Here is a 25,039-nt window from a genome sequence, read left to right as displayed (position 1 = left end):
TACGAATGAGGAAAACCTACATGGCAAAAACTCCACCGGGTGATTTTAAGGTCACCATTCCCGAGAATCCACTATTATCAAAACAAGCGGTTACAAGTAAAGGAATCCCAATACCTTATACCAACCTACAGTTGAACCCTTACCCCAATACCTAATTGGACTTGTTTGGTAGTGACAATCTCTCCTTATATTGCACGGCTCCAAGTACGTGATTAACCAATAGATGCGGGGATCCTAGTACACGACTTGATCACCAACTTGAGAAGGATGTTAGCTGCAAAGTTCTTTAGTTCATCACACAATGAAGATCATTAAGTTGCTTGGTCACAAAACCCTATGGTGTACAAACACAATAGCTGAACTAGAGCAACTAGGTTTCCAGTCACACTTTTCTTCACACTTGTGGAATTGTGCTTTTGTGCAACTATGCTTTGTGTGACAGCCCTTAAAATAATCCTTATATATATTTAGGGTTGTGAGAAAAGAAAGCCTATACACATACTCATAGATTTGATGAAAAATAGCTCTGAAAAATTAAGTTTCATAAACCTCAATAGATAGCCATCTATCGAGATAGCTATCGAGCCACAGGCTTCAACACTTTTAAACCTCAATAGATACTAGCTGTTGATCTAGTTGTCGAAATTTAAAATCCAGCACTTCTTTACTTGATTATTGGACAGACTTGCATGGTTTTAACGCTTGAACTTGAAACCTTGTTCCTTGAAGTATTAAACACATTCTAGATCTACCCAATTATAAGTAAAGTTCGTTTTGTCAAAGGATTAGCCAATACATAAAATGTTGACATATGTTCCTAATATCAAATCACATATGTCCTAACATAGATAAAGCAACAAATCAAATTATTAAGGCAAAAAGAGCAAGATAAATGCTAGGAAAAGATTTAGAGGGTTAGGGGTGTGGATAGTAAACATGTTCTAGCGTGCGTGATGCCGTTATTGAGAAATCCTAATTTTTTCTTTGTTTTGTTTCTACATTCACATGTTTGATCTATGTAGCCTCTTTTTCATATATTTTAAGCCTTATAATTGCTTGTTCACCTTTTAACATGTTTATTTGTTATCACATGTCTAGATTAGGGTTTCTTATTTTTAATGCCATCCATTTACATGTTCATGCATTGATGTCATAGGAGTTGTGCTACTGAGAAGTAAGTAAATGGTAAGTCATGCAGCAACAATGTTTATGCATTTGTGTTAGGATTTTAATTTGATGATATGGTGGAACATGCTTAGATGTATGATTAGGCTTTTGTAATATGTTTTCCTTGCTATGATGATATGCTTCACTACCATGTGTAAGTTGTTGCCTTGTTTTAGATGTATGATGGGGTTTTCATATGTCAGATGAATGCTAGGGTTTCTTTAATATGTTTGGTCACTTTTGTTTCGATAGATAGATAAATATGTGTTTTGGGATGAATGATGCCATGATTGTATGCTTAGATGTATGCTAGTGTGTGTGTGTGTGTGAGTATATAAGTGTTGAACATGTTTTTAATTAGGTTAAGATATAAGACATAATGATGGGAGGCCAACCTTAGTGTTGGGCAATCTTGGGTGCCTAACACCTTCCCAAGATTGTACTTAAACTCTGAACCCAAACTCTGGTAGTAAGATCAAAGGTCCTTCTTCGAAAGGACACTATATTCATGGTTCCTAAACCATACAACTAGGTGGCGACTCCATTTTTGTTGTGCCCACAGCCCCACTTCATTGGCACCTTCCGCTTGATTGGGTTGGTATGGCATTTCTGGCCTTGATTCTGCTTACAATGGAACCACACTCATATTCTGCATCGTCTTTGATCTTGAAGGCATAACTTGTGAGGATTTGCATGCTTTCATTGTCTTTCTCCCAACTCCCCAGCGGAGTCGCCAAATGTGGGGGCCTTTTTTGTATTGTTAGGCCTTAGCCCCTTCTACTGTGCTATGACCCGTTAGTTTGAGGTAAGAGAGTTGGGATTGACCTTGCTAGAACCATACTTTAGGCTAGCTTGTGCATAAGTCAGGCTTACCCATTGTAGAAGTGTCTTAATATGAGTGCTATAGGCTGGACGTAAGGCATGGTCACAGCAGGAGTGACTAGTACAAGTATTACAGAAGGAATACACTATAGCAGGATGACTATGATAATAAAATGTACTAAATAAAGCTAACACCGAAAAAAAGTTACCAGGGTTATAGCAGAACAACACAGCAAATAAAAATAACAATATAGTAGAAAAAAGTAAATAGCTTAGTAACTTCTAGCCAAACAGTAAGAATATCATCCAATAAGCATAACCAACGGAACAACTTATCTACTGGGTTACGGGCTAAGCTTTTTAGTAGAAGCAAACCCAAGAAAGGAACCAATCTCCAACGCAAGTAACCTTAGTAAAGGGCTCCAGCCGTAGAAGTTACTCACTCTAGAGAAAGGGCCTAAGTGATTTGAGTTTCAATTTATAATCTTCAGAGAGTGGGTATGTCGTGAGGGAGAGAAAATGTGGTTTATTGATGCATGACTCTACTCCTACTACTTTACTTTCTCTCTAGTTTTCTTTTCTCACTCAGTCTTTCTACCTTTTCTTTCTTTCTCCATGTTTTCTCTTGTTTCCTAATTCTTACTTTTTCTGCCCTCCCCCTTTTACTGTTCATGGCTACCCCCATTTTATACCATCTACCATTGTGGGATTTACCCTTTTTGTTCCTCAACCATTTCTGGCTTCTTGTGGGCATTTCTCTAGTACTACCCACTCACCTGCTGGTTGTCCAGCCATTACCTTTGCCCAAAGTGTGTTGGTTGCACCACTCTCCATTTCCAAACAAAATTACTTGTCTTATTTCTTACCTCTCTCCATTTTTGTTTCACCCTAATGGATAAGAATTAAGCAACCTCACCACCTACCTCTATGGCATGCATCAAGTGGTCCTAGCCTATGCTTACCACTTTTGGGTGAAATGCTATCCCAGCAGGACATTTCCCCAAAGAAGCTTGGGTAGGAACCCCAGAATAGACCTCGTTTTCTCCTTACTGCCAAACCACACCCTCTGAATACCTTGACTTGTGCCCCACCTCTCATGTATTGGCTGGGTACAAGTAGGTGGTACCTTCCTCCTTTGTGCACACTCCACTCCCTCTATGTTTGTTTCTTTCTGGCATTCACACCATTTCTGCTGCTCTTGCGTTCTCTGGTTCTATTGTGTGTACTAGCTTGTGTTTATCCTTTTTGGTGTGGAGGATTTTCGGGCTCATGTTTTCTTCCTTTTATCCCTTCTTGGGCTGGGTATTATCCAGCTGAAAGCCTTTGTCTCCATAGCTTTTCTAGGCCCACATCTTGTCTCTCTTCTTCATGGCCGTGTGCCTTTTGGCCATTAATCCTGCCATATTGCTTCATTGTTTTTGCCATGGCCTTGTCCTACCTTTAATTCTCATTACCCCCATGGGCTTGCTGACTGGTGTTCCTGCCGTATCAGCCCATTGACCAATTAATTCTCTCCTTTGGGCTTTCTCGACCCATTTACTACATTTTACCTCTTACCATTCCTTATGAGCCTATTGGCCATTATTTTTGCCATGTTAGTCCATTGAGGTTACCACTTTATTCCTTGGGCTTCCTCGGCCCATTTACTACATCTTTACCTCTTATTACTCTTATGGGTTTATTGGCCCTTATTCTTGCCGTGCCAGTCCAACAAAGTTTACCACTTCATTCTTCGAGCTTCCTCGACCCGTTTACTTCTTCTTTACCTCTCATTGTTCCCATGGGCTTACCATTTCATTCTTTGAGATTCTTTGGCCCATTAACTTCTTCTTTACCTCTTATTACTTTCATGGGCCTACTGGCCATCAATCTTGCCATGTTAGTCCACTAGGCTTGTTACCTTCTTCTTCTTCTTTTTACCATTTTGCCCATGTTTTTCTTCTCATCTCCCTTATTATTGGGCTTCTTCCGTTGTTGAGCCTTCTGTCAAAAATGGGCATCAATACTTCCAGAAAAGACTACTCCACTCTGTCATAACAGCTTCAGGGCCATAAAACCATCTTACACATAATTGTTATGTTGCATGCTATTAAGGTCTCAAAAGCCATCATTATGTTATAAGAAATAAGACGGTTTTTTGTGAAGGCACTTTGATTCTCAGTAATGATCTTTGTAATGATTCTCTTCAATCTATTAGCCAAGACATTAGAATAAATCTTATACAGGACATTACAAAGATTTATAGGTCTAAACTAGGAAATAAGTTCAGGCTTTTAACTTTCGGGTTGAGAATAATAAAAGTATGATTGAGATGTTGAGGAAGAGAAGCAATTTTTTTTTTAAGTACAGATTGAGTAATATCTGTACCTATAATAAAAAATAAATTAATAATAAGGTTTTATATAAATAGGGGCATGAAAGTAACTTCATACAAATTAAATTTATATTTTCTCATTTTTTGTCTCAATTAAATTATTAAAAAAAATTTTGTTTTTCATCCATCCACTTTGCCATTCTCCTAACATTGAGGAAAAACGAAAATAATTTCTATCTACCAATCTTTCCTTCTTCTTTCATCTTTTGTCCTCCAATTTTTCATTATTTTCTCATTTTTTATCCCTTAATTTTTCATCTCTCAATAAAATGAAAGCCTTAGAGAGGTGTCAATAGACCCTTTCTCCGCAATTAAAAGATAACTTTTATAATAAGTTAAAAATGATAATGTATTAAATGGCTTGCATTCTTGAACAAAATCCGAAAGAAGAAGAAGAAAAAAAAAAAACAAATCTCTTGAGTGTTGAACGTGGCAGATGGATATTATCAAAGGAATGACAAGGAGAGGAACCTTATCCAGATTTCAAAGGTTTGACTGGCCGTTATGACCTTAAAAACTCGCCCCCTATTTTTCCAACTACCATTTTCAAAGTTTCAAGTTTCCACACCTAGTACTACTAAACAAAGACGTTATATAAACCCTAAACATAGTACAATCACTGTGTCTCTTTGTCAGTAACATATTCTAACGCTTTTGAACCTATCTGTCTGTATCTGTAAACTCTGAAACCAAAAACCCTTCAGTAATGGCTGAGGTAGTTTTGGGATATGGAGGAGCTGAGAAGAAGGTGATGTTGGCTATTGATGAGAGTGAGTACAGTTACTATGCGCTCACTTGGGTACTTGATAATCTCAAAGAATCTTTAAACAAGTCCCCTCTTCTCATCTTCATGGCTCAGCTTCCTACCAAAAATGCTTACACCTTTGCTGCCTCTCTTGGTTCTGCTCGTATGTACTGTCCTGTTTCAGCCAGTTAAGTACTAATAATTTATTTGCTTCTTAATTTTGTGTTCTTTGGTGTTTATTGGAGTATATATGGTGAATTTGGGGCTTTAGAGTTTGGAAAATTATTGATTTTGTATTTCTGTTTCTTTCAAAAAGTTTGTATTTATGGAGGGGTAAAAAATAGAGATGGGTGTTGTACTCTAGTTTTTCTTTTATCCCCCAAAGCCTCGCTAACTCATGATGGTTATAGTTATATGCCTATACTTGTTCAAAATCTAGTGTGTAAATTGTGATATGGAAGTGGGTTTGGGATTTAAATTAACTTGCAAAGCATAGAAAGTTTAATAAGCTTTTGGTGGGAATGTAAGACAAACACCACAAAATAAAGGCTAAAGTGCAAGCTACACCTAAAGTGGGATCTTTTGATTTTACAATCTAAAGTTTCAAAATTTGGATTCTAACCTTTAAAATTATATTCCATTTACACTTTTGCATGTAAAATTCAAAATTTTAAATTTCTAGGTGTAATCCATAAATGCCTTTAAACTTTAGGGATGTAGTTTGCACTTTAACCCAAATAAATTACTATATAGGGAATCTATAGACATGTGACACTAGAACACGCACGCTGCACTTGGCACTTTAATTAGTGGTACATATTGAGTTTATTCTATTGAAAAAAGATAAGATGAGATGTACTGGATTATAATGAATTAATCTTATGTATGTTATGATTTCATAAATGTGCCAAATAAAATGAAAAGTTATGATGTTTCAATAAATCTCTTCATTGTTTGTTTATAAATAGAGGGCCTGAAACAGATTCAATTTAATTTTTGTTTTTTCTCTCATTACTCTAGTCAAATACATCATTTTGTAAGAAATTATCTTTAGAAGAAACTTCAGAATTGTTGTCTGCTGGTCACTTTGCTATCATGGAGGTGAATTGCATGTAACCTGGCATTAAACTCTTTCAAGCAGGGCAATTATCACCTTAAGGAAGATTTTCTATACATAACTCAAATATGCATTAATTTCTTATTATTGTTTCATACTCATTTTCTTCAAAAGTGCTGTTTAATAAGTAGGAAATAGTAAGAACATTCATGGCGTTATTATGCTTTATTTTTTATTCAATTAGACAGGGGAGTATAGCTTTGTATTTTAGAATCAGAGCGTGCCCTTCCTACTTGAAGAGGTTTATTTAGACCCCTTCTGTTCCGGATGAGACTAATGGTGGTTAAGAAGTGGGGGAAAGTTTGTTCTCTCCTCATTTTGAGAACTATTTTGTAGAAACTGCATTCTTCACCGTGCCCTTCTTTCCATTTTTCTTCTTTTTTCCCATATTTGAATAGTTACAATGATGAGTATAAACTTTATATGAGACATTGGAGTTTCTATTGACAAGTTTTGCATGTTTGTCCATGACAGCTCAAGAGTTTAATAACTCCGTCAAAGAAAATCAGAACAAGCTCACATTGGCTCTTCTGGAGAAAGCTAAGGAAATATGTGCTAGTCGAGGGGTATGTCCACTATTTTTCATTCCTTTTTTTAACAAAATTTTATATTATTGGCAGTAGCAACTCAATTATTATTCAATCCATTATGGTTTACTTGATAATTTAACAGCTAATGGTACTTGATAGTGTTGTATGGACATATCAATGTACTCATCTAAGACTTATAGAGATGGATCATTAATGGTACCATACAAGGCCTTGTTTAATTAATTGAAAAAATCATATTACTTAATTCCTGAATGAAATAAGGATGATTCATTTAAATGTATGGAGCTCTAAACACTCCTTTGGAGTCTTTGAGTGGGTGGTTGTTCTTTTAAAATCATCTGCAGCATAAACAAGTACACTGGTAATAGTGCCCTATTAATTTGTATAATTAGTTCTTCCACTCTTTCTTTTCTTCTTTTGAAAGGTATTGCTATGGCCAACAAGAAATTTCCTATTCCATATTAGCAAATCTTAATGTACATTATTTGTTTTATGAATTTCATCTTTTTAAAAAAAAAAAAAAAAAATTTGTGAAGCTACATCGCTGGTATGCAAGATAAAAGGGGTAGAAGAATTGGGAGGGGGGATGGGGGATGATGTCATGTCTGTGGTGTAACTTACATAGGTAAAAGGTAAAGATAAATGTGCATGTTGATGGGTTTATAACTAATTATTTCTAACAAATTTCTCATTTATGTTATCGTTTGCACAACAATTTAGCAGTAAAGATGAGCAAAAATGATAATGAAAACTACAGACTGAAAGGCTGTAAAAAAAATTCAGATATATAACTAGATACTAATTATCCGCAATGCCTTGTGTCACACGATTACATGGTAACACAACTCCTATAGTACAAGTCTGACCTTTAAGGCTATCTACAAGAATTGAAACCCTTTCATGCCTTCTACCTCAATAAATCACTCCTTTGTCACTTGCTTCATTTTGAAATTCTACCTCATATAATCTTGTTGGAGATATCAATTTTCAATTTCTCTGTGAAAAGCGATATTGGCTCTCTGTTGTCAACGATGCTTCCATAAAGGTTGAAGGAAGACCACAAAGGGTAAAAATGAAAAAAAAAAGTTTAGTTTGGTTTGATGATCTTGTATACTATGTAAAATATTAAGCTGCTGTAGGCTTTTGGATTTTTGTGGTTGCTTAGTATAAGACTATCTACCAACCACCTGTCATAGACCTTACAGAAGTGGGAACCCTTATGCACTAGATACAACCTTTTTACTATTTCTAAGCACAGCAGTGATTTTCTGATCTTAATCAGTCAGGCCATTGGTCCTAAGAAAAAATTTCCTCCAGAGAGAAAGGTAAGCTTCTAACTTTCAGTAGCATGAACATCACAATAATCTTCTTTGACCAGTGGTGCAATCTAATAGTTGAGAATGATCTTTTGGATACATCAATTCGACAAGAGAGTGGTAAGATGAAGCTTTAGTAAATATTCTGATCTAAAAATAAAATGAAAGGATGATTATCAGAACAAGGTACTGGGAACAACACTGAATTGTTTCTGCAAAATCTCTTTAAATTGCCTCAAAAAAGTAATGACCCGTTGCTTTGTGTGAAAGTTCTTGCACATTTTCATGCAGGCTAAAATTCTATCTTAAACATAGTGAAAACTTCTAATATGACTAGATATTCTTGATGTATTTCTTATGTTTGTAATTTAAATATGACCTTGAATGAGCATCAATGGCAAAGATTAGAAGGCTTTGTGTAATGAAGGATTGACAATGTAAGTTTCCTAATGGGCTATTGCAAACTAGTCTCTTAAGAGCCTTAGTATTCTGCCACATAATATCAAAGAAATTCAGACTTCTTTAGTCTTGAACCCTTAAACTCATCCTTTGAAGTTTCAACCTTTCTTTTTTCTATTCTCTATTGTTTTGCTGTTGGATCTTTCCTCTTAATGCCTATAGTTGCATTTATCAGATAGAAAGTTAATACGCTTTTGCTACATCAATTATATCTAAGTTTCTTTTCGCTGCATCAATGAGAATGCTTCAATCATCACAAGTTTGAAAAGATGAAGAAAACGTCTTAAATGATAGTTGTATGGAGAGTACATATACAGTGCAGTTTCTGTGCCATATGTTCTGTACTCATCTTTTTCTTAGCATAGGACCATCTATTTCACTCTCTTTGGTCAAGAGAAGACTATAAGCCTTAAACAACATTAATTTTTTGCCGCCTAACGGGCTCATCAAAAATAAATTTGTTCAAATGATAATGAATACCTGCATTCAAAAAGAATACTTGTTTATACTCTTAAAATGATACTCAAGCTTGAGATCTGACGAGATAGGATATAGATGTATACAAATGCACATATTTCCTCCTTTGGAGCATACAAGTGTAAGATTGGGGTTTGTTCATATTATTTTTGTAGGTAAACGCAGAAACACTTACAGAGGTAGGAGATCCTCAAACGGCTATATGTAATGCAGTTGAAAAGTTGAACATCAATTTGCTTATTCTAGGAGAGCGTGGTCTTGGAAAAATCAAAAGGTTAGTTTCTATTTAATCCTTTTTTTATGCAACATTGATGTGATTATTGATAGAATCAGCATACATACAGACAAATGAAATCATAAATTTGCAACTTTACTTTCATGTATCTATTTAGAACTACATGTTATGTTATTGATGGATGGTAAGATTTCGATGTTAAGATCATGTCAACATATTTAAATGTTTTAAATTTTTTACTCGTAAAAAGTTTTGTTTATGGAACTGCTGAACTTGAAGTTTATAAAGCTAGCTGCCTAGATGCAATATTTTCCCCATTTCACTTAATTAATAGTAAATAGGACACATAACTCTTTTCTGCATTCTACTAATATTAAAGAGCATACATATGTGTTGTAATTAGTTGAACTAGTCAAGTTTCTTGTCGTTGAATATGGAAATTGGGATCAAATTCTGTCTACAACAAAAAGAAACCCATTGGTGTCTTGGTCTTATGGTAAAGAAAAATCGTTATGGAGTAGATGCCAAATCTTAAAACATCTATCAAAAAGAAAAGTAAAGAGGATATATATTGACGTAGGACAACTACACTATTTCAATGGAACAAATAAACAACAATAGAATCAAGAATAAACCCTAGGAGTCAGCAACTAAGGGTTGCTTAGAGTCAGTACTAAGCAAAACTAGAGTCGGCACCAGTGAAAAAAAGAAACACGTTTTATTATAATTCTCAAAACTGTCTTACAATAATCTGAAAAAGTGCTTAAATAGCTAACAATAAAATGCATAAAGAAACCCTAATTATTAAATGCTCGGGCTTACTTAATCTCAAGCCCAATTACTAACAAACTCCATCCATAAGGCTACAGGTTGGGCCGTCTTCTTTTTACTCTTCCTCCCATACATGCGTATAATTGGGGGCTTGTACCTTGCGTCCGCACCAACTATCCCCAGGCGAGAAGAACTCGACCCCGCCGAGTGGAAATTTGAAGAGCTTTGATAGTACTCCAGCAAGTCAGGATCCAGTTGATGTAGCTCATCTCGAGTAATTCATGTGCAATCAAAATTTGGTCGCCCTCGCCATCGAACTAGGAAATGGTGAACTCCTCCATCCCTGGTAGAAACAATCTATTCATCTAAAATAGCAGATTTAAGGGTAAAGGGGTAGGGATAAGGGTATCAATAGGATCATGTAAAGGCTCATCAAAAGGGGTATCAGGAATAACTGTGGGGCTTTTATAAGCAACTAGATCATCAATATTAAAGGAGGGGCTAATACCATAATCATGAGGAAGGTCAATGACACATGCTTTTAGGCCCATTCGTTTCAATACCTTGAATGGTCTGACACTACGAGCCTAAAATTTTTTAACGGTTTCAGAGGGAAACCGTTCAGGTTGAATCCGAATCATGACATAATCCCCTACTTGAAACTCTGCATGACACCGATGAGTGTCCACATGAATTTTATATTGAGAATTACTTACCTGAATTTTTTTGCGAATCTCATTGTGCAAATCATGAATATGTCATGCAAATGCTTCAGCAGATTCAAAAATTCTAACATGTGGGGACATGGACAGAAGATCTAAGGGCTTCTTAAGTGTGTACCCATGCACAACCTCAAAAGGGTTAGCGCCTATAGACCTATTGACAGAGCTATTATATGCAAGTTGGGTTGTAGGAAGAATTGAATCCCAATTTTGATTGGCTTCACCCACTAGACATCGAAAGAAGTTACCTAGACTACGATTAACCACCTCAGTTTGACCATCAGTTTGAGGATGAAATGCCATGAAAAATTTTCAATTTAGTGCCTACTAAATGCCACAAAGTCTTCCAAAAATAACTCATGAAGCAAACATCCTTATCAGACACTATGGTTTTGGGAAGACCATAAAGTTTGACAATCTCATCAAAGTAGAGCTTTGCAATCTTAGAAGCATTAGAGGTCTTTAAACATGGTAGAAAATGAGCCATCTTAGAGAAGAGATCAACAACTACTAGAATAGAATTTTGCTTCCTAAAGGTGCGAGGCAAACCTAACACAAAGTCCATACTCACATCCTGCTATGGGCGATTTGGCACAGGTAAAGGCGTGTACAGGCCAGTATTTTGCTTGTGATGTTTGGCTAGTTGACATGTACGACACTGACCAACTATCTTGGCAATGCCCCTCTTGAGATCAGGCCAATAAAATTGATGTTTCACTTCCTCAATTGTTTTGTCTCGGCCAAAATGACCTGCAAGGCCTCCCGCATGTATCTCCCAAACTAGAAAATCTCTCACTAAAGACCGAAGGATACATAACTTGTTGGCTTTAAACAAGTAACCATCCTGAAGGGTATAATCATCCAGGATTGGCTGTGAGACATTACTTTAGGCTAGTGTGGAGCTCCCCAAAATCTGGGCATGACTTATAGTCATCCTTGAGTCGTTCAAACCCAGTAACCTTAACACTTATGACTTATTGCAAAGACACCCTTTGACTTAGTGCATCAGTAGCCTTATTCTCAACTCCCATCCTATAGTAGCAGTGTAGAAATTCAACCTAACTACCATGCCTAAAATTCAGCTTCTTTTGGGAATGGAGATAGCGCAAAGCTTTATGATCAGAGTAGATAACAAATTCTCGAGACAACAAGTAATGGTGCCAATGTCAAAGAGCTCAAATAATGACATAAATTTCTTTGTCATATGTGGAGTACTTTTGCTTAGCATCATTCAAATTTTCACTAAAATAAGCAATTGGGTGATGCTCTTGACTAAGTACTCCCCCTATGCCAATACCTGAGGCATCACATTCCATTTTAGAAGGCTTAGTAAAATCAAGGAGACGAAAAGGTGCCTCAGTTATCTTTTGTTTTACCTCATTGAAAGTCTTAGTAGTAGCTTTTGTCCAAATAAGCTCCCCTTGTTTCATGTAGCCAGTGATGGGGGAAATAATGGTACTAAACCCCTTGATGAATCGGCGATAAAAGGAAGCGAGCCCATGAAAGCTTCGAATTTCATGGATATTTTTGGGCTCGGACGCTTGAACCTTTTGGGGGTCGGTAGAAACTCCCTCAAAGGATACTATGAAACCTAGGAAGACGACTTTATCGATAAAGAAAACGCACTTCTTGAGGTTGCCATATAAACTCTCCTTCCTAAGGGTAGTACAAACTTGAGTTAGGTGATCTAAGTGTTGCTCCCTAGATTTGCTATAGATGAGGATGTCATCAAAATATACAACCTAGAATTTCCCCATAAAAGACTTGAGCACTTAAGTCATCACTCTTATAAAGGTACTAGGAGCATTAGACAATCCAAAAGGCATGACCATCCTTTCATATAAGCCATCTTTCATCTTGAAGGCAGCTTTCCACTTATCACAAGGATGAACCCTAATTTGATGATGGCCGCTTTTCAAGTCTATATTTGAGAAGATCGTTGCTCCAGCCATCATATCCAACATGTCATCCAATCGAGGGATAGGAAAACGATATTTCATAGTGATCTTGTTGATGGCACAACTATCACCAAACATCCTTCAAGTTCCATCTTTCTTTGGAGTCAAGAGTGCAAGGACTGAACAAGGACTCATGGTTTCGCGAACAAAACCCTTTCTAAGTAGTTCTTCTACTTGCCTTTGCAACTCGGCATGCTCAGTAAGGCTCATCCTATAGTGAGGCAAGTTTGGTAGGGTCACTCTGGGCACAAAATCTATGGCGTGTTGTATGTCACGCATGGGCGGTAAATGATTGGGAAGTTCCTCAGGGGAAACATCTTTAAATTCCTGGAGCACTAACTTCACTTTTTCAGGTTGCTCCTCACAGGTCTCTCCATGAAGTTCCCTAGCAACTAAGGAATACACAACGGATTCTTGAACTGCTACCCTTTCAAATGCCTTTGGGCTTATGATGTTCAGGCCTTTCGCCTTTGGTGTTTTTGTCTTCTTGCTCATGTCGATTGGCTTAGGTTTTAAAGGATTTAGCACAATTTTCTTACATTCAAACACAAATGAGCAAGAATTGGATCACCTATGAAGGGTGACATCCAAATCATAAAGCCAAGGTTTACCTAAGATAATATGCCCTACATCCATAGGAATTACCTCACACCATATTTCAGCCTTGTAGGTGAGGAATTGAAGTGGGACAACACATCTTTCTTTTATGGCTATGGAGGAAGTATCCACCCAAGAAACTTTATATGGGTTAGGGTGTGGGATCAATTTCAAGCCTAGGTGGGAAACAACGTTAGAGGAGACCGCATTAATGCAACTCCCACTATCTATAATAATCTTGCAAGTTTTGTCCCCACACTTGGTGTAAGTTTGGGAGATGGCGCTCCTTCACCAATCATTAGTGTCCCTCTATTGTGCCAAAGCACATCTTACCACATTCACTCTAGCGATACCAAAGATGTCCTTGAAATCATCAACCTGGGGAGAGATGGCTCTAATGCACGCGAGGTAGCTAGGATCATCTTCCCATATGGCCTCAACATCTTGGATTTCTTCAACATTTGGATGATACACCGGCTCCTTAACATCTTTTACCTTTTCATCATCCTTTTGAATGACAAGGGTTCTATAGGGACATCTAGCTGCAATATGTCCAATCCCATTGCATTTGAATCATTGGAGGCGAGAGCCTAATCTTGAAGGCTCATTGACCACACATTTTCTCTTGTTCTCTTTTTCTATTGGGGTGTTATTGGGGTTGACCTTAGGGAGTAAGGCAAGTCTAGATTTGCTACCAAAAGGTTGAGGGTTGGTAGGAACACTCTGGAGCTCAGAACGTCGCCAAAAGATAGATTTGGATGCTAATTCACAATTCCTAGCAAGGTCATATGCTTCTCCTAAGGTAGTGAGTCCTTGGGTGATAATCTCGCCTAGTAGGTTAGCATTTAAACATTTCTTGAACTTATTAAGTGTGACAACTTCTTCCTTGACTATTCGAATTCGCCTCTTGAATTTCTCTATATATTTAGCCACAGGAGCAGTGCCTTGCTTTAGGCGAGCCCATTCCTCAAGGAGGGAGCTCTATAAGTTGGAGGAAGATAATTCCTCGAGAGTGCATCCTTCATCTTAAGCCAATCAGTAATGGAGGGCTCACGTCGTCACCTAAGGGTATCCTCAAGGTCCTCCCAAAAAAGGTCGGCTCTTCCAATTAACTTCATCCTGGCAAACCTCACTTTCTTGTTCTCAGTCCAATGGTAATAGTCAAAGAATTTCTCCATCTGATGTAACCAATCAGTGAAAACTCATGTGTTTAGGCAGCCATCAAAGGTGGATGCTTCTATGTTTTCCTTGGACATCCTATCATCATAATCCCTAGGGCTAGTGTGATTATTGTGATCGTGTTCAAAGTTTGGAGCCCTATTAAAGTAACCGTGGTTATTTTGCCTAAGCATGTTATCTTCTTCATGGTTAATAGTCTCTCTTTGAGATGCTTCAACTTGCTTTACCCTTTCCAGTAAAGCATGGACAGTTTTTGCTAGGTTTTACATGGTTTGCTCTAAGGAGATCCTAGGCTTGGAAGTGGATTGATGTTCAGGGTTCGACATGATGCGACCCCTACGCAGATGCATGCAACACTATATTTATGAATGCAATTGAGATTCCCAAAAATTCAAATAACCAATTCCCAATATAAAATCAAGGTCGAGCAAGAGTACATGTAGAGACTAGATCAAAGAATCAAAGAAATAAATTGCAGTTAAGTAGTGACAGTGTTCACAATATTGAGAGATAGCCCAAATAGAATTCAAATTCTAATAAGCTCCACAATTAATAATGAGAATAAGATATTTCAAAGAAATTGAGTTATGTCTGTTTTTTTTTTTTTTTTTTGGAATTTTAAAATGGGTACTGAAAGAAAGCACAAATAATAAAACAGCTAACTTGAGCACAAAATGGGTAGGCTAGTGGGTTATATTGGGATATGCACATAAAAAATGTAAAGATAATTTTTTTTTTTAATGAGACAATTAAATCCACCAAAAAGAGAGAAAGAATTGTATCCTGGTCAGTGGCCAACTTATTGCACTAGATAGTCACGGGCTTGGCTCCTTAAGTGAGTGGATCTATTTGGACAAAGTGGACCTGTGGAGAACAATTAAGGGCCCAATACATGCATTGGGTTGTCACGGCAACAAGAATTTCCTTCTTTTACTTCGTTTTGATTTTTGATTTTTTTTTTTGCAAAATTTTAAAATACATAGCTTTGCAATGGACTTAAGAAACTACAAACTTTAAAAGAAATGCAAACGATAGACTTTAAAAGAAACTCAAACTACAAACTTTAAAAAGAAAACCACAGAAACTAAAAGAGACAACATAATCTCTAAATTGAAAAAAAAAAAACAAATTGCTCGGCAATGGACTTGCGGTGCTAGGGATCGACGACTGTGGCGGCGTGAAGATGGGGAAGACAATGGCGGCACGAAACATGGAGGAGTGGCGGCTGCTTGGCTCAAGTCTTGGCATTGGTGGTGGTCGACGTCCTCAACGACAATGGTCGAGGATGATAATGGGTTTTGGTGGCTGGTGGCTGGTGGCTGATGGGTCTTGCGGTGGTGAGTGTTGATTTGTGGGTTTTGGTGGCTGGTGGTTGATGGGTCTTGCGTGGGTCACCCTTTTTTTTGTGGTTTGTAGTTTGTAGTTTGTGGGTTCTGTGATCAGAGGCGGGCACGGATGGTGGTCACCGGCTTGGGAAGAGTCACTGGCTTCTCTATTGGCTTGAGGATGAAGAACTCATGTGGCCAAAGGGCGTATATACGGATTATAGGGGCTGGTTTGGGCTTGTTCAAGATCTCATGGGGCAAAAACTTGAAAGGTACTGTCACATTTGGTTGGCTTGCTTTTTTGATGGTTTTTCTTTCAAGTGGTTGTTTACGGTTGTGTTGTATGGACCGAAAGTCTGCTCTGATACCAAAACTGACGTAGGACAACCACACTATTTCAATAGAACAAATAAAAAACAATAGAATTAAGAATAAACCCTAGGAGTGAGCACCTAAGGTTACTTGGAGTCAGCACCAAGCAAAACTAGATTCAGCACCAATATAAAAAAAAGAACACACTTTTTTTATAATTCTCAAAACTGTCTTATAATTATAAAAAAAGGGGCTTAAATAGCTAACAATAAAATGCATAAAGAAATCCTAATTATTAAATGCTCGGGTTTGCTTAATCTTAAGCCCAATTACTAACAGGCTCCATCCATAAGGCCACAGGTTGAGCTGTCTTCTTTTTGCTTTTCCTCCCATACATGCGTATAATTGTGGGCTTGTACCATGTGTCTGCACCATATATACTTCCTTTACGTGGATGCTCCAATCCTAAGTCCTATGTCTTTTAACCATGATTTCGTGATCAACCATGAGAAGCCACAATAATACTTTATTTGATTTTTATTTTTATTTTTGATAATTTGATAATTGCGGGTGGGGAAAATATTGACTTTGTATTGTCTTCGTTGGAAACACCAAGAGGGGACAATTAATTGAGTTACAAGGCTTTTGGCAAATACTTTATTTGACTTGCACGTTGTGTTCACTAATTTTCAATTTTATATTTTGGAAATGATTGTTTTTTGACATCCAAACGATAGAAATTTTCATTTATGTGTAAAGAGTTTCAGTACAGTAGTGACCCCCAGTATCTGTGTTGCGGTTTCAAAAGTTTAAAACAAGATACAAAATGCAGCAAAAAACGTGGCTTGTCACTGCAAAGCCATGAGGCGTTGGTACTCATCCAACAGACCGCATGCGACATCAACGATTGTTTTTGGTTGGAGTTGGACATGCTCAAAGTAAAACTTGTTTCTCGCATTCCAAATCAACCATGCCGTAGTTGCCCACTGTTCAAGTTTGTGTTGGCTAAGCCTGTCATGCAGCTGTCGGAATAAGTGGAAAAAATTGTCTGCTATGGGTCTGTTTGGATAGAACTTATTTTGCTGAAACTGAAAACTGAAAACACTGTAGCAAAATAATTTTTAAATGTGTGAATAGTATTGTGGGACCCATTTTTAATGAAAAAGTTGCTGAAAAGTGAAATTTGTGGGACCCATGAACAGTAATTTTGTGTACTGTTCATAGCTGAAAGTCAATATATGCGGCTGGGTTTAAAAAAAAAAAAAAAAAAAATAGAAGCCAAAACGCGGACGTGGACGCAGAACGCGGATCCAAACGCCCTCTATGTTTCTGCATTTCTGGATTCGGCTACTCATCAGTGCCCATACATTTTGTGCAAATGGGCATTCCCATAGGATATGACTTGTATTCTCAGACTGTTGGTGGTAGAATTCACATCTGGTATCCACACGTATTCAACGTCTATGGAGATTTTCCTTGGTTGGGAGACAATTCGAGCAAGCTCTACATAAAAACATTCAAACTTTGGGTGGTACATTTGAGTGTCCAGATTTTGCTCCAAGCTGGTTTAAAAGCGTGGCTTGATGAATGTTCTGCTCACGGTTGCATGTTCAGGCGGAGTGCAAGCCGATAAGCTGTTTTTACTGTGAACTTCACAGCTTTATTTTCTGTCCAAATCAGAGTGTTCGGAGAGTCGAGATGGTCCAATGGTACTGCCAGAATCAGACGTTCACCCTTGATTTACCACATGTCATTGGTAGACCAAGGTATTTCTCACTGTTTGTCATTACTCTAGCCCCCAATTGATGTTGGATCAATCTCCTTATTTTGGGATTTGTGTTCTTGCTAAAAAACAAGGAAGTTTTTTGGCGATTGATTGCTTGTCCCGAAGCTGCCTCATATTGGCCAAGGATGCTCAATAGTTGTTGACACTCTCCAACTGTGGCTTTGCAAAATAGTAAACTATCGTCTGCAAAAAGAAGGTGGGAGATGCACACCCCATTTTGGCTAGACATAATTCCATTGATCACATGATTCTCCGCTGCCTTATTTAGTAGTGCCAAGAGGCCTTCCGCACAAAGGAGGAAGAGGTAAGGAGATAGTAGGTCTCCTTGCCGAATGCCCCTAGATTGAGTGATCCAGCCCTTTGGTTCCCCATTGATAAAGACTGAATAAGAGGCTGTGGTGACTGTCTCCATGGCCAATCCACATGTCTGAAAATTCATTCTTTACCCTTCTTATACAAAATTTACAAATGACTCGGGGGTTATTGCCCCACTGCATTCTATAATGTATGAAATCAGTTTGGCAAATTAAGAATATGCTTATCATGATACTTTACATCCTATGCAAAGAAGGTCTTCCAATTATTGAATACTAATATACCATGGTGTTGATACAGAGCTATTCTGGGGAGCGTGAGCAACTATTGTGTTCAGAATGCAAAGTGCCCTGTCCTCGTTGTGAAGAAACCTTAGTTACAGGGCATTCTACATGTTCCACCTTGAGTCAATTCATGACAAAGTTTGTTTAGATGTTGGTTAATACAATTTAAGTTGATACAATTTACAATGTAAAATGACTACATAGTCAGAATGTTTTATGATGTGTTGAATGTGTTTAAACTCACATATAGACTCTAATGTTCTACTAAACGTAATGAATCACAAGAATGAAAAGCGATCTATTTAAAAGAATTTGATCTTTTCTGTGGAACAATAGAATCATTTGCATAGAAGAATACTGTGGAGCTATATCAGAAAGCGGCCTTTAATTTAATCAATTGATATAATTTGAGTAGCAATGTGGAACACTAATTTCACAAAGAAAAAGAGTGCTAGATTACTAGAAGTATCATGTTTTATACATTCAAAAGCAATGACTAGAACCATGTATTTTATTGATATTGATCGACATGTATGGTCTAAAGCTTTAGCATACACTATAGAAGAAATAAGTATTATCACTTGAAGTAATGGTTGAGAATGGCTGCCAACCGAACTCCAGCTTGAGCCAACCGCTTACTGACTACTGGTAACCGGGAGAGAAAATATTCATCTGCAAACAGTTTCCATATTATTTCTCTATACCGAGAAGAAACGAACATGCAGAACTGGAAAACTTGTAAGACTCTACTCTTGACCTTCTAAAACTGAACCTTCAGTCGCATCTTTGTATGCCCAGTCACAGGCTGCTTCAATGCTTTCAGAGGCATATCTGAGAAAATAACCAACTTCATCTATCCTTAAATTTCTAGTAAAACAAGTCATATACACATTAACAATGTTGCTTTTGTTCAATAAGTTGAGACAGACAAGAGAAATAAGAGGATAGGAAACAATGTGTCCATCTGTGCAGAGATTTAAGTGAACATAATTTAAGCCAGAAACGATATTTTATAAAAAACTTGCCTTTTTTATGGAAAAAGGCGACATCATTTTATTGGTAAAATAGTGAAAAAAGATGACATTTTTGAAGATAGGCAATAAGTTAAAAAAATAAAAAAGAAAGAAGTATAATGTATTGGCTAACTACATACTTCATTCAAACTACCTTATGACAATGAAATGGAACTCGCTAAAAAATTCTAGGTTAATAAATTGTGGTTGAGAAACATACACGTCTGCACATGTTGTATCAGTATAACTGCAGCTCTCCCAGCTCTTAACTTGATCGGCCCAGCCAGTCTGTAGTTTGAAATATATTTACAGAACAAAATTGATACACATTATGGAAAATAAACCAAGTACTAAGTCTAATACAGTCACTAAGAAAGTGTCAAATAAGCTACCGTAATATTTTTTTGAATTGCATCAATCTGGTCTGCCAAATTTGAACTATAGAAACTTTCTTGTGCTGTCTCTATAATGCTGTCATCCCATATCTGTATGAATAAGTATGAGTTTACAAATCATAAATATAGGCAGCTTTTTTGTATAAGCAATGGTCAGTTGCCAACTACACTCACATGGTGAAGATTTTGCTTCCTTGTGTACCAGTGAACTTCAATTGTATTGCCTCCCTTGTCTGAAGCAAAACCGCAGTGTAGAGGCTGCATTAAACAAGTACTATAGTTAATAATGCACACATCCAAGCATGCTATGTATATTCAGATCATCTTTAATGCAACTCGTACCTGATGAATATCACCCAAAAAATGAGAGAAAAACAGGAGTGCTTCAGTAAGGTTATCTGATAGTTACAATTAATTGCATTAGAAACACGATTTGGTCAGTAAGGTAGCATAAATGGGCAAAACATCCATTAGAGAAGAACTTCTATGAAAAAAAAAAAAAAAACAATAAAGAGGTTGTACTAAATATTTTAGTTTTTGGTTCAAGAATTTACATGAATCTTACCTTTGCTGCTAATATCTATCAACTGGCTGGTGTAATTTTGAATTGCTCCTGCAACACACCTCCCTTCCCTTCCATTTTCATCCTTGCAATCCCCTGAACATTAAAAGTACTGTTAAGCATGACATGATGTCAGCCTACACGGCATGGTTTGTACTTTATCCTATCATCACCAACGTGTGGCTAAAGAAGTCATTTCGATGTCAACTGCGTTATATTTTCCTATAGAAATTGATTAGAAATAATTATGAAGCTATTTTTGATAAATTATAGATTATTCCAAAATATTAAATTGTTAGTGGGAAATTTTAAGGTTTTAAATGGAAGGTAGAGTAGGGACAAGATTCAAACTTAAAACCAAGTACCATGATAAATATTACTGATTATCTTAAAAATTTAATAAGCTATTAAAAAAAGTGAGAAATTTAATCATTATCTAATACTCTTAACATAAAGATTCTGTCTTATATATTTGCCACCAAGAGAGAGATAAGACTCACTCGAGAACTTGTAATTGCAAACATTAGGGGTATTTATAAAGTGAAGAGGTCTTGACCAGGGATAATGAAACTTGATCTGATCTGCCCATATACACACACTCCCTAAGTCATTCTGTGCAGATTTTGGAAGCAGTTCTTCCACTTTCTTAGCAGCTCCTTTGTTCAAGCGAGACTGTTTATATTACCACAGAAAACAAATAAAGATGTTATATATATTTCTGATCACGCAGACAATACATTGAGATTAAGAAAGAAATTATTAAGCACCTGAGCAATGCTACAAACTATGTAATGCCCATCATGTCCCCACGCATCAATGACTGGGAAGAGAAGCACCAATGATACAATAGCCACTATCTGGAGTTTGCAGTATTCCATCTTCCTTCACTGCAAAATTACTACTACTTCATGTCATATATAGCACTAGAGAACTCAGAAAGGAAACTAGAGCTCAGTATTGGTTAGCGTGAACTGTATGAATAATCCATTTTATGGAATAATACATGTCTTTTTCAGAAAGAAATCATATTAACGATTGTCTTGCCAAAGGATGAATATACATTTGTCTTTTAGCTTTCGACCATGACATATACTGATTAAGGTATTAAAGTAGGAAGCAAAAGTAAACGCTACAAATCAATCTGTTCACATTTATAGTTTTGATTTTGAGTAAAGTGACCGTTCCTATTGTAGCAACGGTAACGTGTTTATATGGGACATTAGACATGCTACAATGCATGACTTTGCTGTTACGTGCTTGAAAAGGAAAGGAATTCAAAAAGATCAGAAATGAAGGATAATGCGGGGTGGCCTTCTTGTGACTATAACGTTACTTTTGACTCCAAAAGTGGCACAATCTAAAGAATATATCGTAAAGATTCTGCACAATAATATGGAATGCTTGTAATTTCTGAATTTTGCATTTAGTGAGTCTATGAGATTTGACATAATGTCAAATATTCCAGAATAAAATCGATCTTAAAATTTGATATTGTGAAATGGCAATGACTCTAAACATACCAAATAAAAAAATGAAATCTTAAGTTAACCAATTAAATTAAGTACATATGAGGAAGGTCAAAAGATGCCCACTTTTAAAAATCATGAAAGGTGGTGATTTAATGGTCATTAAGCTTACTCCAGCTGGTTTAGTGGACACCATGTCCTACATTTTCTTCCCGCAATAAGATCATTGGAGAAATACCGGTTTAGTTCTCATCTCATCGATAAACAAAAAAACCAACAACACCCTAAACAGGGCTCTCACTTTTGGAGCTGGAGGTCAGTGGCTCTAAAGTAAAATAAACATATAAATAAAATCCAATTCCTAAAATTCTTTACTAGTATAACAATTCTACAACATATAAGTGGAAAAATTATAAGAATTCCAAAACGTTTTATATTGATGCTTGGCAAGCATCAACCATCAAGTATGTGTATTATATGTCAAATATATGTAACGTATACAAAGAATTGATCATTACATTATTATGTATGATGTGAAAATATAATTATTATTACGTCAATGATTTTCTTTACGTCAATGATTGAATTTTTTTCTCACATTTTCTCCACTTTTGGAGGTGCTTTATTATTATTATTTGTTCTTTATTAGCTTAAATTTCCTCCGAAAGATTTTATAATTACAATTTACAACAATTTTGTTTTTGACAAACATCAAGTATGTGACTTACATAAACCAAGAATGAGTCATTACATTATTTTTTATATGAAAATATATATTGATGTGGGATGAAAACACTCAGACCGTCCCTGGACGGTCATCACCTCGGCAGCCGTCCAGGAGTTATCCTCAGGACGAGGGTAACGGACAAGGCGGTCCTGAGGATGATAGCGAAGCTACATCCCTCGTCCATGGGATGCGCACTGTCTGCCCCGAGAGGACTCGTCCACATAAAGATTCGTGGACGAGGATGCTACACTTGGAGTTATCAGGCACGCTCGACGAAGGAATTCCAGGACGAGGATATCATACTTAGGAGAATCTCCGAATATAATGTGACAATCCCTTATCCCACGCATAACTGTCATGTATCCGTTGTGAAATAGAAGTGTAACTCCTAAACGGTTATGGCAGTTACGTTTAACCCTCCTTGAATCCAGGGGAGGTTCCAATTTCGATAACCGTCCATGAAGGCACTATATAAAGACTGATTCAAACAAGGCAAAGGTATGTGAATTTTACTCCAAAAAAGTTGGAACTCCAAAAAGATAGAGAGAAAAACTAACTTTGTCATCGGAGGGTTTTTGGCCGGCAGCCCCGGTCACCTTTGATTCGCTTTTCTTTTTTCTTCAGGCCGCAGAGAGAACAAGTGGTCCTTTCAAGTCCGAAGCATCCAGCCTACTGATCTTCATTGCATCATCATATATAACATTATGTGAATGCCTTTCTTCACTTTATGAACTATTTTGTCATGCATTTTCTCAGTTTTGGGTGTATTTTCTTTTTCATTAGCTTAAAAACTAAAAGCCCACCAAATAGTTTTATATTGACATGAGCTAAGATCGTATTTGGGAAGTCCCATATTCTTCTATTACACAAGAAATGTAGTTAGCATAAAAGATAAATGAGTCATTAAAATATATTAGCCATATCCATATGATACTAAAAATATTTATATAAACGGTAAGTTCCAGTTAGCTTAACTAGTAAAGTCTTTAATGGTTGAATAAGAAATCTGGGGTTCAATCCCCACCTACACTAAAAAATAATTGGTGTCTTGGCTTGATGATAAAGATATATCATTAGGAGTGGACGCCATAAGTTGAAAATCTCTCTTAAAAAAATATTTATATAAACGCATAAGACACACATAATTGTTTGTTATGATAAACGAATAAATTTGTCTAGTCTATTAAAAAAAATTCCTAGATAATTTGTTATGTTCTAAATATTTAGGGTTAAATATTTAGATTCTTAATTTATGTATGTTGGCAAACTGGGAACAAAAATATGTTTAGATTAGGTGTTAGACATTGCTCAACACTGTTCAAGTCAAGATTCAAAAACTGTCAGCTACTGTGAAGCTCGACAGATCGAAAGAAGGTTCAACCTAGCAAAAGTCTTATTCTAGAGATTTTAAATCAAGCCCAAGCCTGTGAAAAAAGTCTAGGATTTTAGTCCAACACTACTAGGTATAAAAGGAAACTCTAATTATGTTTTAGAAGCCCTTGGAAGACTTGTGAGTCCTCCTGTGAGATTTGTGAGGTTTCTATACATTGTAACTCAATAAGTGTCTACCGTAACAAGATTTACAATCAAGAACTAGTGGAAACAAGTTGCTGCATAAAGATCTACTATTGATGGTAATCTGAAACCTTTGAATTGGATCTCAAAGTCACAAGCGTGGGAGTTTGTGTTCAGCAAATTTAAGATAGAAGAGTCCGTTGAGTCGGAGCCGCATGTGGTCATGTTAGTAAGATCTACAAGAGGTAGCTTTAGATTTAGGGTTTAAATCTATTGTAAACTTTCATTCTATCATAGTGAATTTGTTCACCTTGAGGATAGATAGGTTAAATCATTCCCAGATTTTTCACCTTGAATCAGTTGGTTTTATTGGTTTTCCTAAGTCATCATATTACTGTCTTTTTTACTTTTCTACACTAGGTAATATGATATCATGTGTTTAACCTAGATCTCATAATTAACCTAAGTAACTACTTGGCTAATTCATTAGATTAAATTAATTTGTTTAAAAGTGGTTTAAACAAAAAAAACAAGTGGTATTAGAGAGGGTTAGTGATGAGAATCAACAAACATTCAAGGATCCATTGCATGTTCCAGTTGGGTCTATTACAAGAGCAAGATCCAAGAAGATCAAAGAAGCACTTAATGGGCTGATTTTAACGCAGGACATTCCAAGCTTAGCCCAAAGGAAGATGAAAGTGTAATTAATTTAATTCAAGCTATTTAGGGCTGATCTGGCTTAAACGGGAGTGATATGGTGTGAATTAATGGCTGATTGACTTTCCAGCTCTATATCAGTTAATGGAGATTGTTTCCTATTTTGGATCTGTTAATTTCAGACCAAATTAA

General features: G+C 36.6%; 2 protein-coding genes across 3 annotated transcripts; one reads left to right on the top strand and one right to left on the bottom strand.

The window, feature by feature from the left end:
- Positions 1-4,841: 4,841 nt before the first annotated feature.
- LOC142608279 (uncharacterized) lies at positions 4,842-18,823 on the top strand. 2 transcript variants are annotated; one of them, XM_075780026.1, is made up of 4 exons: positions 4,842-5,295; positions 6,700-6,791; positions 9,184-9,302; positions 18,529-18,823. In XM_075780026.1, exons 1-4 carry the CDS (start codon positions 5,070-5,072, stop codon positions 18,602-18,604), a joined length of 513 nt encoding a protein of 170 aa, XP_075636141.1. In that variant the 5' UTR covers positions 4,842-5,069; the 3' UTR covers positions 18,605-18,823. The 2 variants fall into 2 exon arrangements, with proteins under 2 accessions (XP_075636141.1, XP_075636140.1); XM_075780025.1 differs by lacking the exon at positions 18,529-18,823 and adding an exon at positions 16,960-17,391.
- A 54-nt stretch (positions 18,824-18,877) lies between these two features.
- On the bottom strand, positions 18,878-21,483 carry LOC142608278 (endonuclease 2). Its single transcript, XM_075780024.1, has 9 exons — positions 21,250-21,483; positions 20,983-21,154; positions 20,486-20,578; positions 20,263-20,318; positions 20,095-20,178; positions 19,918-20,010; positions 19,746-19,813; positions 19,270-19,343; positions 18,878-19,184 (listed from the first exon to the last, which is right to left on the bottom strand). Exons 1-9 carry the CDS (start codon positions 21,358-21,360, stop codon positions 19,090-19,092), a joined length of 846 nt encoding a protein of 281 aa, XP_075636139.1. The 5' UTR covers positions 21,361-21,483; the 3' UTR covers positions 18,878-19,089.
- Between the last annotated feature and the right edge of the window lie 3,556 nt (positions 21,484-25,039).

This window comes from Castanea sativa, chromosome 8 (genome assembly GCF_040712315.1).
Source record: "Castanea sativa cultivar Marrone di Chiusa Pesio chromosome 8, ASM4071231v1".
Classification (NCBI taxonomy): Eukaryota; Viridiplantae; Streptophyta; class Magnoliopsida; order Fagales; family Fagaceae; genus Castanea; species Castanea sativa.
Note: the sequence above shows the minus strand (reverse complement) of the source record. Positions and strands in the feature narration are given on the sequence as shown.